Source organism: Bombus pascuorum, chromosome 13, assembly GCF_905332965.1.
Source record: "Bombus pascuorum chromosome 13, iyBomPasc1.1, whole genome shotgun sequence".
In the NCBI taxonomy this organism is placed as follows: Eukaryota; Metazoa; Arthropoda; class Insecta; order Hymenoptera; family Apidae; genus Bombus; species Bombus pascuorum.
Genome location: NC_083500.1, coordinates 8,097,895 through 8,115,889, shown reverse-complemented (window position 1 = coordinate 8,115,889; position 17,995 = coordinate 8,097,895). Strand labels below are relative to the sequence as shown.

At 37.4% G+C, this 17,995-nt stretch overlaps 2 protein-coding genes and 1 long non-coding RNA gene across 4 annotated transcripts in view; 1 reads left to right on the top strand and 2 right to left on the bottom strand.

The window, feature by feature from the left end:
• The window catches only part of LOC132913274 (uncharacterized), a 343,670-nt gene that overhangs the window by 83,326 nt on the left and 242,349 nt on the right, over window positions 1-17,995 (bottom strand). The gene's annotated exons all lie outside the window — the stretch shown is intronic.
• LOC132913634 (solute carrier family 28 member 3) lies at window positions 7,528-12,031 on the top strand. Of its 2 annotated transcripts, XM_060972101.1 has the most exons (12): window positions 7,528-8,237; window positions 8,508-8,570; window positions 8,827-8,989; window positions 9,056-9,215; window positions 9,305-9,470; window positions 10,096-10,290; window positions 10,360-10,521; window positions 10,577-10,670; window positions 10,733-10,892; window positions 10,972-11,140; window positions 11,216-11,555; window positions 11,618-12,031. In XM_060972101.1, the coding sequence occupies exons 1-12, from the start codon at window positions 8,208-8,210 to the stop codon at window positions 11,644-11,646; spliced, it is 1,731 nt and encodes a 576-aa protein (XP_060828084.1). In that variant the 5' UTR covers window positions 7,528-8,207; the 3' UTR covers window positions 11,647-12,031. The 2 variants fall into 2 exon arrangements, with proteins under 2 accessions (XP_060828084.1, XP_060828085.1); XM_060972102.1 differs by lacking the exon at window positions 8,508-8,570 and having other exon boundaries at window positions 7,542-8,237.
• On the bottom strand, window positions 11,794-13,405 carry LOC132913635 (ceramide-1-phosphate transfer protein). The gene is made up of 4 exons (XM_060972103.1): window positions 13,072-13,405; window positions 12,604-12,812; window positions 12,355-12,530; window positions 11,794-12,282 (listed from the first exon to the last, which is right to left on the bottom strand). Exons 1-4 carry the CDS (start codon window positions 13,197-13,199, stop codon window positions 12,160-12,162), a joined length of 636 nt encoding a protein of 211 aa, XP_060828086.1. The 5' UTR covers window positions 13,200-13,405; the 3' UTR covers window positions 11,794-12,159.

The window sequence follows — 17,995 nt, the reverse complement described above, 5'->3', positions numbered from 1 at the left end:
GGGGTAGCGTAAGTTCTTAGGAAAGTTTACTATTCAGGAAGCATCAAATGTAATTAAACTTGCTGCGTCCTTTTAATCATTTTAGACCCAATCGTGTTTTCTTATTCTTAACAAATTTCTTAACCATTTCAATCTAAATGCGAGTGAGTTTTAGTCACTTTTTTTAGCCTAGTTCTAAACTTGTTCTAAAATAAATATGTATATACTTTATGAAAGACACTTATATTCTCAACTTCACTTTCATATTTTTGTGATAAGAGAATTTAATCATCTTCGCTTAATTGATAGAAAGCTTGTAGATTAGGAGATTACAGTTCAGGAAATTATGGAAAAGTATGAACTATCTCTTAGATATCTTCTTGTTTGATAAAAGAAAAGTAAGATCAAGATATAAAAATACAACTCGCAGTACAATTATCAGAATCTGTTTCTACGCAATTCGCGTAATTCTTGTAACTTATATGTTCTTACGCCAGTTCGGGGGAATCATCGATTGTTCGATTGACGCAGAAAAACATCGATAATAGTAGCCGAGCTGTACGCTAGACAGAATGCGATGTAGGTTCGATGACTTTCTCCGTGAACCCAAACTCTGTTGAGATTTCGACCAGTTGCCAGATTTTCTTGATACGTTGGCGTCAAACGACCGGTCAGATTTCCTTGATATCCTGATGTCAAACAACTGGTCACAATTCGGGGAAAAACTATGGACGTATTTGCGTCGCCCACGTTTGTCGAATTATTTCTCCGATTGAAATTGAAAAATGCTAAAATAATAGTGAGAGAGAAACGTTAAGAGTGATACAGCTCGGTCAAGGGTGAGAAGGCAGCGCGAGAACACGTAGACAAGAAGGAAAAAATGGAAATGGTGCAATTTACATGACTCGGATACATCTCTCTTCCTCTGCCACCTTCACGAAGGCAGACAACTATCAAGATAAGGAATATACCTGGAATCCGGCAAGAGAAGGAGATTTGGTCTCGCCTGCTCGATCCTCGGGCTTCGTGGAAAGAAAATTTGAATTTCGAATTGTATTGCGCAATCGCACCCACGCATAGGTGCACTCGTTCCGTCGCCTCACCATCGCACGTGGAATCTTATGAAATCGAAAACATCGGTGTCCCGTCCACCCTTTTCGTAATATTTTAGTATTTTTATTGGTCGAAAGTAAAATATTCAACTTGAACGATCACGCTCCTAGACGATTCTCGATCACGGATTTCACAGGTACCGTTACATCATGCATAATTACAGTGACCGACGAAAGTATTCGGACACCTAACACAGAAAATTTTGATGAATGTATTACGCGCGTTAGATGAAACATTTTGGAGTTTCATTAACATCGTAATCAGAGTCGACTGTCGCGATTATGTTGGCGCAGTTTGAATGCAATTTGAAAATGTATATAAAAGTTGCCACAGTTTATTCGTTGTATTTGAGAACAGTCAATTATTTCCTGCTAATCGTTGATCGTTGAATATATGGTATTAGATTCATTAAATTTAAACTTCGAATAAATGACGTTTCATTTTTACCAACCAAGTGATTAATAGTTGACTGTTCAAACGCTTTGATAATACTTTGCAAAGTACGTGCTTGTAACCTGTACATTTTTTCAGAGCGGTTTCAAATTTTATCCAATATAATAATGTGTCTGATTGCAATGCTAATGAAACTTCAAAATGTTTTGTATAACAGGCGTAATAAATTAGTCGTGTATTATTGAGCAGTAGTAGACCTTTTGGACTTTCGCATTTTTCAAACATTTTCCCCTTTTTTAAAGGAAATATTATTTATTATTATCGTCCGTCATTATCGATCTTCTTGTCCCGATCGATAAATTTAATATAAAAAGCAGCATTTCGTATTAGATGGTAATTTATAGGATGCAGGCTGGTTAGTCGGAGATCAGAGATAAAATAAATTCGCTGTCAGAGCGCAAATTGTTCCTACCCGTCGATTCAACGCGTGTCCAGTGCGGAGATTAATTTCCAGCGGCTACCAAGCTTTCGGAAGATGATCGTCAGCCCAGATAACAGAACATCGGAACTGACGCAGAGATGATAAAGGACGGAATCCGACTCTTCCCGCCTCGGGAGAAAAGTCGCGTGCTGCGACGAAAGACGACGGATCGGATTCGTCGCATTCCGACGAGACGTGCCCGAGACCACGAAGAGAGGAACATGAGCGTTCCAATTTTAATGCGTACTTACATTTCCCCTCTCTCATCCCGTACCAAACGTTATCGATACTTTTTAATAATGCAGGAATAATTCAAGAATCGAATTAAAAATGCATTGCGAGTGTCGAGAAGGGATTTAAATCGATGCAATTCCTGAAGAGTATCGAGGAATATCAATGAGGCCAATCATTCACGACTAATTTGAAGTCACAAGACACGAATATTCCAATTAAAAATGCATTACAATCGCCACACGGCGTTATTTAAATCGGAGTCGTCGATGATAAATCGCTCAGGATTTCGTCGAAACGATCGTCGCAACGAAACTTGTTCCTGGCTCTGTCGTTAGCATTTGGGGGATTCTTCTTTTTTAAATGTTCCAGCAGAATCGCGCGAAATAAGAGGAACAGGAAGATGTCTCGGAAGAATCTTCAATTTTCTTCGGTTCTCATCTTCTAGGACTGGCTGGCCATCTGGTTTACTGTTTCCATCGTGGCCAGCAACTACGCACTTCCGCGCGTTAAATTCCTCTGTGGGAATCACGCAGTTTACTTGGATCAGATACGATACGTTCGGCTGAACCAGATCCATGTACCAGAATCCGGCGAGTCTCCGATCGTAGTGCAGTCAACGTTGTTTTTTATCTTCCGGCATCGCATTCCCAGACTCTCTGTATCTTTTCAATTTGTTACGTTCAGCGACTTTCGAATCTTTAATTAAGGTTGTGTTTTCATAAATCGTTTTCTACAAACGCAAGAAAAAAAGATGACAAAGATAAATACGATATTATTATCAATTTAATACGAGTGAATAAGTGAACCTAATTTTGAGCTGGCCAATATCAAACGAAGTTATTCCAATACTTTCGTGCGCCACTGTGTGAACTCCAACTGGAATCGTTAATGCGTTATTTTAATTAAGAGAGACAATTTTTTGCGAACCTTACGAGAATTGTATCAATTGGTTGTCGATACACTGCTTTATCCTCGTATTTATCTTTTTCATAAATTTTCATGAATTACCATGAACGAAAATAATTTAGAATATGAGAGAACATTGAAAACATCTTTGCACAGTCGCTTCCTCTTTTTGGAAATTGTAATTATTATACATCGTTATTCTCATAATGCATTGTTTAAAAATGTCCAAATTCGATTAAAATTGTAATATGGTTCATCGACGACAACTGTGTGTTCCACGAAATTTTTGTTTAACCTACTAAGGAATGAGCTAACGACAGCATAGTTAGAGGACAAGATTGGTGAATTCTCGCACTGGAGGTTCCTTGGAGACGATTTTTCGATCCGGGAGGCAACGCGATGCCGCGACGTGCTGCACCGCGCTGAAGTTGAGGAGCATGTGTAACGCCGATGTTTATCCACAAGTTATGCTCTTCGGATTTCGCTATTCTCAACGGGCTTGGCCCCGTGCCAGGGACCTAAAACTGGCTTGCTTAACTTCTACTACGTAGAGCAGGAAAATAGAGGAGGTGTGTAGAATTATCAAGGCCGTAGACAGTTCGGCGAAGCGGATAGCTCCGAAAAATGCAAATTGCGCCTGAGTGGCGGGAACGTACGTCAATCGTTCGTTTGACGCACCCATCTATCTTGAAATAATTTCAGTCTACTCGTTTTCTCTATTCTTAGAAAGAACATTCTCGGGGATTTATCGAACGATTAAGGAAAAACTGATGGTCGGGGGAAAATTCTTAGATCATCCTGAATCCGGTCTCTATTCTTACTTTAAACAGTAATTTAATTATGTCTGTGGTAACTCGCACCTCCTTTCTCTAAAATATCTACAAACTGATATATTTTCCTTAGCTGAAATTTAGCATTTTCTCACTTTTCAAGATACGTTGAAATAATTGAAGCTGCCTGCGTTCTGCACCTTTAAGGAACGTCAGAAGGTATACAGGTTCAATATTTTTAATCGAACGAAGAAAAACAAAGATGGTATAAAATTTTCGTTTTCTTCAATTTCGATATGGTAGATGGGGCATTTTAATTAAGAAGGGCAATGGTCTTCTTTTGCTCAACAAGGGGTCGCAAACCTTACAAAAATCCTATCAATTTGTTATTAATGCTTCGCTTCATCCCTCGTGCTTCTTGAATTTTTACTTTCCCTTCGAATTTATTTTCTCCGAGTAGATTGACAAAGGCGTGCATCGAACATCATAAAATTTTATTCAAATAAAAATGTCTAGTTTGAAAGGGAGTACGATCTTCAAAAAATAAATGGCTTAAAAATGTCTCAGATACTAGGAGAATGACCTAATAGAATGGACGTTTGTTGTTTGTTTGGTCGATGAAACGATCGATCAAGAAGAAACTCTTCTTGTAGACGTTGATCAAGGTCTGTTTATCTCTATTTTTTAACTTCCGCTTTTTACGACGCATCGCAGTCGCTGTATAAGCACTGTCTACCTAGACCTAGACTGTCTAGGAAACCACATTCTCCGCAGTTAGGGTGTCAGATAGCGCATGAAAAACACGCGGGCCTGGTTTCCTACAAAAATTTGTACGTGACTCGTCACTCGTGACTGTCTCGTCTCCCGTCGCGTCTCGGATAGATAAGAGGCGACTCATCTTCCTGATCCACATCGTTTTAATCTTATGCTCCGCCGAATTAATCTGTTAATCACTTCCTATAATCGTGAAATTAAAAATTTACGAAAACAAATCAGTTTCAAGTAGTTGGATTTTCAAGCGTGATACAATTTATTTTATATAGAGATGAAACAACCCTGTTGCACGATTAGACTAATTAAACTAGAACTACCGATCTTTACCATGCATCCAAAATATGTTAAATATAGTTAATTAGAACTAAATAAATAAGTACGTATATGTAGTCATGTTTCTGCTTCGATGAAAGTAAAAATTAAAATTACAATAATTTTCAATAATTACGAAAAGAAAAATTTGATACCAATCATTTTAATTGGTAGTTCTAGCGTTAACAAATAGCCCGTGGTTAACAGATCACCTGGATCTTGACTAATTGGATTTTTTTGTCAACGAAGGGCTTTCTTTAGCGTATTCCTGTTTTCTTGCGAATCTATTTAAAATCGCTTCTGAAATCAATTCTGAAGGTTTTCGAAGTTATATTATTCGTGAACCGACCTTTTTTTTCTGGAAAGACCTTCGATCGGTCCACGTGCGCTTAAGAAATCCGCCTCTCCCATTATTCGGGTACGCGGACGAATAAGCCTCGTTATATAATTTGATCGAAATCTCAGGCAAAGAAAAAAGGGACGATTGAAATCGATGGCATTCTGACTTACGCTCCAGGCGATACATTCATCGCAACCTTTCCCTAAATAAATGGGTGAAAGCTTCAGCGTGCAGGAGTGACTAATTATCTAGTGGCAACATACTCGCAATCCTCTCGGAGGTCAGCGATAAAGCGTTTGTTTGCGCGAGTGAATATTTAATGCGCTCAAGTTCCGTAGTATCCGTGTTTTCAGAATTTTACATAGATTAGTAAGTAATCAAAGGAACAATGTTATTCTTAGAAGGTATTTGCAAATTACTTTTGTAATTTTCCACAATTACATAATACCTTAACTTTAGTATTAGAAGTTATGTAAAAAATATATGAAGATTACAGGAGAAAATATAATAGGATATTCTTGTTGAATTTCTAATTCTAATATCGCCTTCTGGTTAAATAGAAGAATTTTAATACGACATAATTGAAAATAGATAGAATATATTACCTGTAAAGATATAAGTCTTTTTAAAATAATTAATAATTATAATTATTATCATTATTAACACAAACGATATTTTAATATTACGGAGAGCAATATTTTTAAAGTTTTGGAGGGAGACGCATATTTCAGCTCCGTGACCAAATACGAAGATAGAAAATCATTCAAATTACGAAAAATGCATCATTGTAAATCTGTAAAATTTCTATAAAAAATTACGAATTGGTAACTTTATCAACTCTGATAATTCTAAAGTTAATATAGGGTTTTAAGATATTTCTCAGAAATTCGCTATTTTCCAACAATCTCATTACCTCGCACCAACAAAGAACGCAAAATCTAAAGAACGATTCTTGAAATCGACGTAACTGGCAGTGAATTCCCTTAATTTCTTTGCAATTATTCACGTGTCCGTCATTAAGTGATTACGACGAAGGTGATATCTTTTTCAAGGTATACGCCGTACGATTAACGCAATACTTCTCGCGCACGATAATTATTTTTATCGTCGAGGAAGCGCGTCTCGCAATTTCCTCTCGGTCAGTCATTACACGGAATATCGTAGAATCGTCATGATCCGTGTGATTCTCGGCTTAAATCTGAATTGCGAGCAAATATCGTCGATTACGAGCACGGTTTTCCGGTTTGCTGGTGCACGCGGAGGCCGCCAACGACTTGTGCGTGGCTAAACACGGCGGAAGAATTTTGATGGACCACGCAAGAGAAAGTATCGACAGCCGTCGCGACGTTCACCCTGTTAAATTGCGTTTCGCGTCCGCCTTCACCCACGATCCGTTACGACGACGCGTCGTCACGTGACCGACAGCTACGTACCAGACTCGTGTGAAAAAGAGCCAGGAATTTTTTTCGACCTGTCGCCGATACAATTGCCCTGTCTCCTCGAAATTCACGGGTTCTTTTCGAATTCAGGGCTCGTAGGGCTCGCTGGATGAACGAGGCATTCGAATCGACTCCTCAGAATTGTCGCCCTTTTCTGGTGTTGCGTAGGTAATTTTCGAACTACCGAAAATTCGTGGCTGTCGGAAGAAATTCGTTTCAAGGTATTCTCTCGTTCAGGTGATTTTTGAGCCATCGAGAATTTATAGTCTGTCGAATGAAATTTATTTGAAAGTATCGCACTTTCATTGTTTCTAAGATAATTCTCAAATTACCGAAGACTCATAGCCATTAAAAAAAATTCAAGTTGAAAAAAATCTATTTTAAGATACTTGCATATAGTGGTGGCCATTTGTGTACGTAAGACCGCTTCGTAATTTTATAAAAAATAAAATTTTATAAAACGGAGTTAATGTTTCCTACAAATCATTTTTCACAGATCAAACTCGATGGTAATAATATCGTGTGGCTCTATAGCGTAATTTTATTTTTTGGATCTATTACGGTTTTAAGGAATGTACATCTGTATAATGTGAATGAAAATGAAAAATAAAAATGATTCAAAAATTGCTTCGGTTACAATAATGGACTATATACCGATGGTCAATTTTAGCAAGCATGTATAATGTGTAACATATAACGTAACAACATGTACGATAAGCGTGACAATCCATTGTCTTATGGCGCTGCAGGTAGAAATCTACGATAATTAGCGCGCTTAACCCGTGTCCCCTACGCGAAACGAGGCCGATCGTATGAAACGAGGTCAATTGTAAAATCTTGTACTCGAAATTTAATGTTTCCCCTACTATCCATTGATGGTAATGATTAATAGTCATATCATCTTCAGTGATGCAAGAGGCTTATCTGAGTGCACGCGTCAGAAGATATCGATGCCGCAGTATTTCTGATCCGTCGAGCGTTAACATAGTAGAATTCTTTTCTTTGCCCAAGACGCATCGTGACTGAAAATTTTTGCTTACTTAACATTCTATAATTTGACGTTCAATTATTATATAATTTGTGTGTTACGTATTGTAAAAGCTATGATCGAATATGTGATATAATTTGATCGGTATAACTCGTGTTGATAAAAAGAACAGTTTACTCTTCTTTTTCTTATACATATATATATCTTTTTTTTTTGTGTGTTTTTGAGAAAAAGTTACTGTTTGAAAATTAAACCATGTGTTGTGCGAAATTCGGCAATTAGTTGACTTACTCTTATCTGTGTTATCTGGTATCGAAATAAGCAATTATTGTCCCACTTATCAGTTGCTTGTACAACTAAGGTAACCCCGCTTCTGCAGAAATAATTGCTTTTTTTCTCGATCACAATGCGTTAGTTATCTTTATGCCAGTTAGTAACAAACTGCGCCTGACAAAGACACCACATTTCTGTTGGAAATATGTCTGGGACCATAAATACCGGGTTTGAGGTATTTTATATTTAGTTTCTTCTGTTCAATTATTTCAAGTATTTCGGATATTTTATACTTCATTTCTTCTATACAATTTCCTATTATTTTCTATAATTTTTTCGCTAAAAATATTTCCTCTTAGATTAATTAGTTAATTTCTGAAAAGTATTATCGTAAAACGTTATTTCCGTATTATAGAAAATATTCTATTATTCCATCGATATTTCAACCGAGAGTGATTAGTATTCCTGAAGCGATTATTTTTAGCACGTTTCTCTGTTTTTACAGAGTAACGAGTTTAACACATTTGAGATTGGACATCTGACAAGCGAGGAAATGACAAGAAACGTGGTATGCGCGCTTGCGTCTCTTCGTCTGTAATAACAATGATAAAAGATTGTTAAAAGAATGCTATTGTTCAGTGAGATAAATTATTGCCTAAAAGTTTCGTCAAGTATTTATCACTGATAGTCATGTTTCTCGTTATCTAGAGTACTAGCGAAAACTGAGCAGAATTTTTTATATTCGTATTTAGCGCAATATTATTTTCGTTATCACTTTGACTATGAAATAGACTTATATTTTCAACTTTTGTTTACTCTTTCAGGAAAGGGCAGAAGATTCAGCTGGTTATTTGCGTGCAGGACACAGTGCCTTGAACAATTTTTATTCAAAACATCAGTTACTGTTCAAGTGTCTGTACTTGACTGTACTAAATGTCGTGGTACTAATTTATCTTGTTTCTGCCACATTATACTGGAAAAAAAACAGTGAGTAATCACGATTCTGAAAACTCTGTTATTTTGTTATTTTTATTTAATCCAGACTTTTATCAGATGACGAGAATTACTTCAATTGGTGCGATGGTTACGGACTGCTAATCATCTTATTAGTGATCACTTATGGCGGACTTTTTTATCATTACTTAGGGCACTTAATTCTCGGATATTGTTGTCGCCCATTCAACAACGTCATTAAAAATCTCAACAAAACAAGGTAAAAATCTATTAGATTTAATAAATGCTCGGTAATATTATCAATGATTCAATTAATCACACCGAATGTTTGCTTTTTATTTTTGGTAGATATGGCAGCATTATTACTCAGACGGTAATTTATGCTTGTTTCTTAATTGGAATCATAGCATTTCTCATTATTGATACTGCTAATTCGAGGGAGAGATTAAGGAGTGGACTTGGGATCATTATATTGCTCGCTATCGGATACATATTCTCCAAACATCCTGGTCGCGTAAGTAAATCGCATATCAGATGTTACAAAATTACAATTTAATACACACACTATCAATTCGATAAACTATCGAAATTTTGCATCAAATTTTATCTTATATCTTGAGATATAATGACGAGCATATAAATAGAATACTTATTCCTAAATTCAATAAGTCGTATTATGGAAGTTTCATTTCTATCTTTCCCCTGTAATGTTGGATTTGAAAATTCTGTTTTTCATATTCTAAAGCACTTTAAATATAGAACGGCCTTCTATTTTAAGTAATAACGATATTGTAATGGTGCAGATATGTATTTAAAGAATATGTAAATGTGTAACAATACTTAAAATGCACATGAAACGCAAAAACATACGAAACATTCGAAGTAAAGTATTCGTTATAGTATCTGGTAGGTGAATCAAATTTTTATTTAGCTTCCGATTCTTTGTTTGTATTCATAAAGGTATGAATTTGCACAGAAATTCGCAATCTAATTATAAAATATAATAGTTTGTATAAGAACCCTTCCCATTTATATGCTCGCCGCTATTAAAACAAACGTTTAATATTACACGTTATATTTCACATAAAAATCGGAAAAATTTGACCAAGAATTGATATTTATTATCTTTACAAATTCAGGTCAAATGGAGGCCCGTTTTGTCTGGATTGATTCTACAATTTCTCTTTGGTCTCTTCTTAATTCGATGGCCCTTGGGTCGATCTATTTTCCAATGCCTCGCTAACAAAGTAGAGGGGTTCTTGAACTTCGCCAAGAGCGGTGCAAGCTTCATTTACTCCGACAAATTAGTCACCGATGGTGTCTTCGCTTTCAGCGTCAGTGAATTCCCTCTTTTAGCCCACAAAATAAATTATCCTCGCTAACTAAAATACTTCATATTTCAGGTGCTGCCTGTGATCTTTTACTTCAGCTTCTTCATCCAGATTTTCTACTATTTAGGTACCATGCAATGGTTTATTTTCAATTTAGGTAGAATACTACAGAGTGTCGTGGGAACTTCGATTTGTGAATCAGTAACATGTGCTGGAAACATTTTTCTTGGAATGGTAGGAAGGTAGACTGGTATTTTTTTGGATATTGTGACTGTATATTTATTTTCAGACGGAGTCACCGTTAATGATCAGACCTTATTTGAACAAACTGACTACCTCGGAATTGCACACCATTATGTGTTCGGGCTTTGCCACGGTGTCAGGTGACTAAACAAAATGTTCGATTAATTCCCTTTATCGAGAAGATGCTAATTATAATTTTTAGGAACCGTTTTCGCCGCGTACATAAAGTTTGGTGCAAATCCTGCTCATCTGATAACCTCCACTTTGATGGCAGCACCAGGAACTCTCTGTTACTCCAAGTTATTTTACCCGGAAACCGAAAAGATCATAGTCACTTCCCATAACGTTAAATTAGAAAAATCGTGAGTTTCTTTGCAATATGGTATACTATGGTGATAATACTTCAACGAAATGTTATTTATCATGGAAACTTTGTTATAGGAAGGACTCCAGTTTAGTCGATGCTGCGAGCAAAGGAGCTGTGGCAGCGATTCCTCTGATTTTAGGCATAATCGCTAACATTGTCGCGTTCGTGTCCTTTATGGCGTTGGTCAACTCTCTGCTCTCTTGGATAGGGTCACTGGTTGGTTACGAAGAATTGACCTTGGAAGTGAGGAAACATTAAAATACTCAAAATAATTTCATTCTTTCTGTTTTGCTGAAAGTTGGGGTCATTCTTTTCTAGTTGATCCTTTCGAAAGTATTCATGCCACTTAGTTGGATCATGGGAGTGCCTTGGGATCAATGTGACGACGTGGCTACTCTCATAGGTCTGAAGACTGTGGTTAACGAGTTTGTGGCCTACGAAACTCTAGGAAAGTATAAGGAACAAGGTCGAATTTTTGGTAGAACCGAGGCCATCGCTACTTTTGCGATTTGTGGATTTGCGAATCCTAGCTCAGTGGGAATCACCATGAGCATGATGAATTCTCTAGCTCCTGATAAGAAGGAATCTGTGGCCAGTACTGTCGTGAGAGCATTCGTGGGTGGCAGCATTATCTGTTTCATCACCGCCAGCATTGCTGGTAAGATTTGGAAGATCATTTTCCAGTTAAGATTTTCTCTACTGATGAACTTTCATTTTCAGGAATGCTAATATCCGATGACTATTATTAACAGTGAGTGATCATATGCCATGGATCATGACTGACAGTCTAATGATCACTACAATATCTATTGATTACCCAACTATAAGAAAACGCCATTAGTTTATCGTTTTGTAAAATATTATTGTAAATAGATAGGTCAATAAGAAAGACTTAGTTTCCTCGACAGACTTAACTGATATTATTGCACAATATGATATTATAACATAAATATTAAAATCGACAAATAACTCCCAGCGGCTACATTGAGTTCTTATAAATCACGCTAAGTAAGTTTTGAAAAAAATGATGTAGTACGATTAACATGAAAACCTAAGCTAGTGCATTTTGTACATTTTCGGTGATCATAAATGCGATCGTGTATAATAATAAGTAAAGAAATATCACAAAAGACATCGATATAGTTGCTATTCAATGTATGGGATTGGCAATGATTCACATCTTGGATGTGGAATGTTTGTGTTGTGTACTTTCTCGAACAACAAGAAGTGGGTGCAATATTATACGTATCCTAAATGCATTTTTATGGTAAACTGTGAAGTTGATGGACATCATAGAGATTATGTGTTCGATTGAATACATCCGTGGTTACCTCCAACATTTTTGGCAAAACATCGACGTTTCTTTGAACATCTGTACCACAGACCTAAAAAAGAGATATAAAAAGAATGATTAAAATCCAGAATGATCTATTATTTTTATATAAAAACATAAATACCTTTCTGAATAATAATTCTCTGGTAGGCATTGTATACATGGCAACTACCGCTGCCTTTCTGACTACCCATGGATGGTGCTTAGCTAATGTTTTATTGTAAGCATCCTGGCAACAGCTGGATGTCTTATCACTGTCCGACAATTCTCCCAATTGTCTTAAAAACTCTCTAATAAAATCTACAAATTCAGAAGATATTAGTGAATAGAACACAATACATCTTTGCAGAGAAACTTTCATACATTGTAATACCTAATCCTCTATGAAGTCTCAACAGCGTTCGAGCACCGTTTGAGTGATCTCCTTTGTCCAAAATCTTGTTTTCTTTCTCATATTCTATCATAGACTTTATCGTGGTATAATTCCGGTCATCCTTGTTTATCAAATCATTCAATACCTGGATCTTTTCCTTCAAATCAGAGGATACAAAGCCAAAAACACTGCCCATTAATTGAAAAAATCTGCGAACAAGAAATAACATTACTCGTATGTCACTCTCAAACGAAAACAGCTGGTAGGAAGTATTTAATGACAGTCATTTGTAAATTTAGATCAATAAAAGATATTACACAAATTATGAATACTACGTATGTCATTGACATTGCGACAATAATTCAGGCTTAGGAGGAAGTTATAAATGACCATTAATTAGATGCAAAGTTTACTTCCAGCTGATTATAGGTTATAGCTAATAGAAAATACAATCTCTTGCCACCTTACTTGTAAAGTTCATTGTAGGCATCCAAATAGGCTCTGAGGTCAATATCGTCGTCTTGTAAGAGCGCTCGATCAAAATGATCGTGAACTAGCCTAAGATCAAAATACAGCAGTTCGGAGCCTTCCGCCATTTTCGCGTTTTTGTATCAGGCACAATAAATGACGACTAAACTCATTTGCCACTTGTTACTTGCCACGCAGGTAAAATTTACATCACCTTATCCGATCAAAGATAACATACTAATTAAACACAGTTCTGCTTTTATGCGTTCTGTTGTTAGTGGAAACTGAGATAACGAAATGAGGATAATAAACCGGGCTCTAGAAGTCAATTATATCTTGCTGTTAGAGTGGATATCAATAGCAGTTGATTACCGATGTCGATAAATTTTAATCTTTATGTATATTGAAAATTTAGATGAGTGGAGCTATACTTGAAAAATTTAGATACTTATAGGAGATGAACTTCATTTATAAAAGTGTCATTTTGATAAACTTTATTTTCTAACCTAGTGATTATGGTATCACATTCCGCATAAATGTTAGGTTTAATCCTTCAAACCGTAGAGGAAATTACAAAATATCTTTCTTCGTATCATGGGTATTTCGGTTCATTGAATATAAAATTTCTTTAGCTCTATCACAACCAAAATACAAAATAGATGTGACATGTAGTAATTTATCGTACACAAGATTATCGATTCCCTAAGTAGTAATAAAAGAAGAGAGATAGAACATGAATCGGTCTATCGTGAAGCGCACCCTGGTGGGTTAATTTTGAAATTAAAATTTGAAATTAAATCTTATTGAATCATCTTTTTGGTTAATACATTTCCTTGGTAACTCATACAATGAGATTTCAGAAGCACTGTAACCTTGATTATTGCTTCACCTTAACATAATTTGTTCTTTTTATATCATACCAAAATATACCATAAAATATACCATTTATTGTTTTAAGATAAGGGTAAGGAAGATAGAAAAGCGCGTTGCTCGGTAAGGTAGGAAATGTAACAAAAGTTGAACTCTTCAATGTAATTAAATTATTAGTACTTTAATTTTAATACTCTATTATAAATTGATAGGTGTAATAATGTTGCGGTATATGAACGTAACTCGATTTTCGAATCGTTACCTATCAACACTGTAATCGGTAATTGGTAAATCGTTTATCGATCGTGGTTTCTTCACAGGTTTCCAAATATCTCCACGTGGGTCGCAGTACACTGTCCCTTTGTTTTCTCCTCTCCAATCTAATTCAACTGCAAACGAATGACCATTAAACATTTCAAACTTGCGCTACCGCATATTCATTCGCGTGAAAGCAAATGAATAGAAAACTCTGAAGGAACATGTACTTCGATAGAAAAATCTTCATCTTCCTTCTTTTCAATCTTCTCCTATCTTTTTATAATATCAAAGAAAAATATTTTACAATTGTATCATTGCTACGTTTTATCAATTGAAATTGGCAATTCGCTAAAATTAATTAATTTAAAAATCGACCATAATTTCCACGACTATGAACCTTAAGAAAAGTCCACGACAGTAATTAGTATTGATCATTACGTAATCGGTTACGCATACGAACAATAGCGTACGAACAAAAGAGTTTGAGAATCTGACTGACGCATAGATATACGTTGGTAACTGGTATCCCTGGGGGCGTTAAATAATTCACCGCAGCTGGGACTGAGGGTTAGGTAAGAGGCGAAGCTTGTGGGAGGGCGAAGGAGGCGAAGGTTGAAGGGCCGATCAAATATTCACGTCTACTTCAACGCGGATGGAGCTAAGCAGCGTCGAGTATGGAGAACGTAACCGAGAAAACAAGAAGCAGCAAAATCGAGATTGACCATCTCTCATATCCTTTTTCCTTTCGAAAACCTTCGCGCTGCTTACGAATCACCGAATTCAGAAATCCAAACATTCCGGTCTATGCCATATGTCTTAGCCTTTCTTTTTTTACGACGGTTACCCGTATTCAGTCAAGTGATCTCACGGGGATTCAACTCGAACGACCAATCACGCTGAGGCGCATAAAAATGTGTCACTGGGGTGTTGTAACGTCCGCCGTCGAAGCTTGACAATAGCGATTTCACCAATCGTCTTGATAGTTGCCCGCGATGTGCCACGAATTTGGTCAGTTTCAGCGTTTTTTCCCTTCTTTGTATATCATTCGTGTAATTGGATAAGCGTTCCATTGTAAAGGAGCCGACGAGGTTATTTTTAAAAATATCTGATTTTCTGACGGATCCTCCATGATGTGTCATAAATCCGGTCAACTTCACCCTTCTTTTTCTCATAATTCATAGTACAGAATATTGTCTATTATAACAGTCAAATTTTTAGAATGTTGTTTTATTGTCAACTCGATGATTGACCTGTTTACTTCTTCAACTCATCCACTCCTCGAAAAAGGCTCGTTCTTTGAACGCACTCCATCCACGAATTCGATGTGTTTCGACGTTTCTCCTTCTTTGTAACTCATCCTGACTTTGGTAACTATCCTGTTGTTTAGCCTTTCTCCCTATACAGCTGTTGCGTTCATGCTTCGAAAAAGGCCTGATTTCTTACATAACTCATCTATGATGTGTCACTAATTCGGTCCTCTTCGATATTTCTTTTCTTAGTTGCAAATGCAGAGAAGTCCTTTGCTATACCATAGACACGCTGTGGATGTTGTTCTATCGTCGATTCGATAATCGTCCCGTTATTTACTCTTTCACCCCATTCAGTTCCGGTGACCCCTTGTAAGAAAGCTGATCTTTCAAAGGCGACATCGTCCGGATGAAGGGCGCCAGAAAGAATTGGTCAACGAGGCGTACTCTGCTCCTAATCATCATTCTAATTATCCCGGTAACCCAATCCGGTGTTCGTGTCGCGCCTTGGCTTCTTGCCTCCATTCCCTCCTCAAATTCTCGATTCTCTCGTCCCAGTCCGCACCCTGTCTAACAAATTTTCTACCCTCCCAAGCCGAGCGTCGGTCGTCTCCTTCTTCGTCGATCGTCATCGTTCCCTCTTGCTCCAATATCTAGCTTCTTCTCTTTCCTTTCAAGCTGTCGGTTCCTTGCGCTCCTTGGTCCCGCGACGCGTCTCCTCTCTTTTCTTCCGTCTGCAAGTCTAGCTGCGGGATTGCCGACGACCGCCCATCTAAGTTTAACAATTAACGGCCGACTAGGGAAAAATAAATTAATTGCGAACTAGCGCCGCGTGTCAGAAACACGCGGCCTAATCTATTGGACAGACCAGAGGCATTTTCTCCGGCTTTGTTAGAGAGGCTTCCGAATGCCCACGTGTTGAAGATACGCCGCCGAAGATAAAGCGTTTTCTTGCGCTTTACAAACTAGTGATCGATAGTAAAAGGAAGCAAGAAAATAGAGGAAATAGCCGAAGAAAAGACAATCACATGTATTATCAAAATCAACGTTCTGAATAGTTTCACTTATATGTATATCCATCGCTTCTTCGGTTTTAGTTTCCCACGTATAAAGCTATTTTTGCGGGTTTTGGGTAGATATATATTAGATTCTTTAATTAATAAAAAGATAGTCGCAGTTTATATAGAATTTTGTGGAGTGTTATTATTAGTATTAATCTAATAGAACTTCAGTCTAAAAGAACACAGTGTATATGTATAGTATTGTAGCATCGCGGACAAAAAAGCCTAAAAATATCGGGAAAACCATAAACATTGTCGCGAGCCGAAGTGCCGACAGGCCCATCAATGTGTCGTCGGTCCTTTAGCTGAAGAGTTTCGTGGAAAACAGGCCTACGCGACTCTGGCCACGAGCGGTTGCGTAACACGTGCGTGGTGAGACTAAGACAAAGGGACAGAAAGACAAATTCACTGGCAGTGTCAATGGAGAAGTCAGAGAGTGCGAGTTGCGTTGTGGAGAGGGTATGGTCCGCGTGAGAGAGTGAGCGTTGGATCCGTTGTGACGAGAGTTGCAAATTAATTATTGAGTTGTCTAAAGTATAGTACGTCATACATCGTGGTTAATTCTTGTTAAATAACCATCGTTTCCTGTCTAATCAACATCTGTATCAATCCATTCCTTGTAAATAAACCATCATTAAATTAATTATTAAGTAGTATTCCCGATACTACAGTATCAAATATACTTTGTCGTCTCGCAAGTAACGTGACCGCTGGTTTTCGTATACTAAATGAAAATAAGATAATTACCTCTTCTGTTTCTATAACTTCTTATCTTATCCTTCTCTATTAAATTTTCTAGTCCAATTTTATAAAACTCCAGACTTTCAGACTCGACTCTCAGACTGAACAACCGCATCGCTTATAGGACCAATCGAAGAAAACTATGTATCAGCATAGTAGCGTTTTCCGAGTGGGAGAGCGACTGCTGAGAAGTAGAAGAAACACGAAGCCACGGTGGCTTGGCGACAGACACCCTTACGAATCTTTTCTTCCCTCACAGTCTCCTTTTGTTCCGGTTGTCAAGGCTGACAGAGAGTGCAAGCAGTCGGAGACGAGGTATTTGTCATACGTCGATAGGCGTCAGGATTGACATACTCCGCGAGCGTGAAACGGAAGCGACGTTTGGGGCGGCGACGATTGAAGGGTTCCGAGGGGAAGACAGATAAATATTTGAGGAATTTGTCGTCGCGGAAGACGTCGGCATCGGGAGACCTATCGCTTGTTTACCAGCTCTGTAAAAAAGGATTTCAGTCAATCCCCGTATGCTGAACGTACGAGGGAGAACTGCGGCGGGTAGGGGTTGCTAACGTAATTATCGTGAGAAAATACGATCTTTTCCAATCCTATGTTACGCGAAGATTACGCTATTATACTAAGAGACACCGTTTTATTCAGATTTTGCTTCGTTCTTAACCCTTACGCAGGCAATCAAAATACTGCAAAGCGTAGAATGTGTGATAATGCTGTAAGTGTAAATCAAAGTGTACA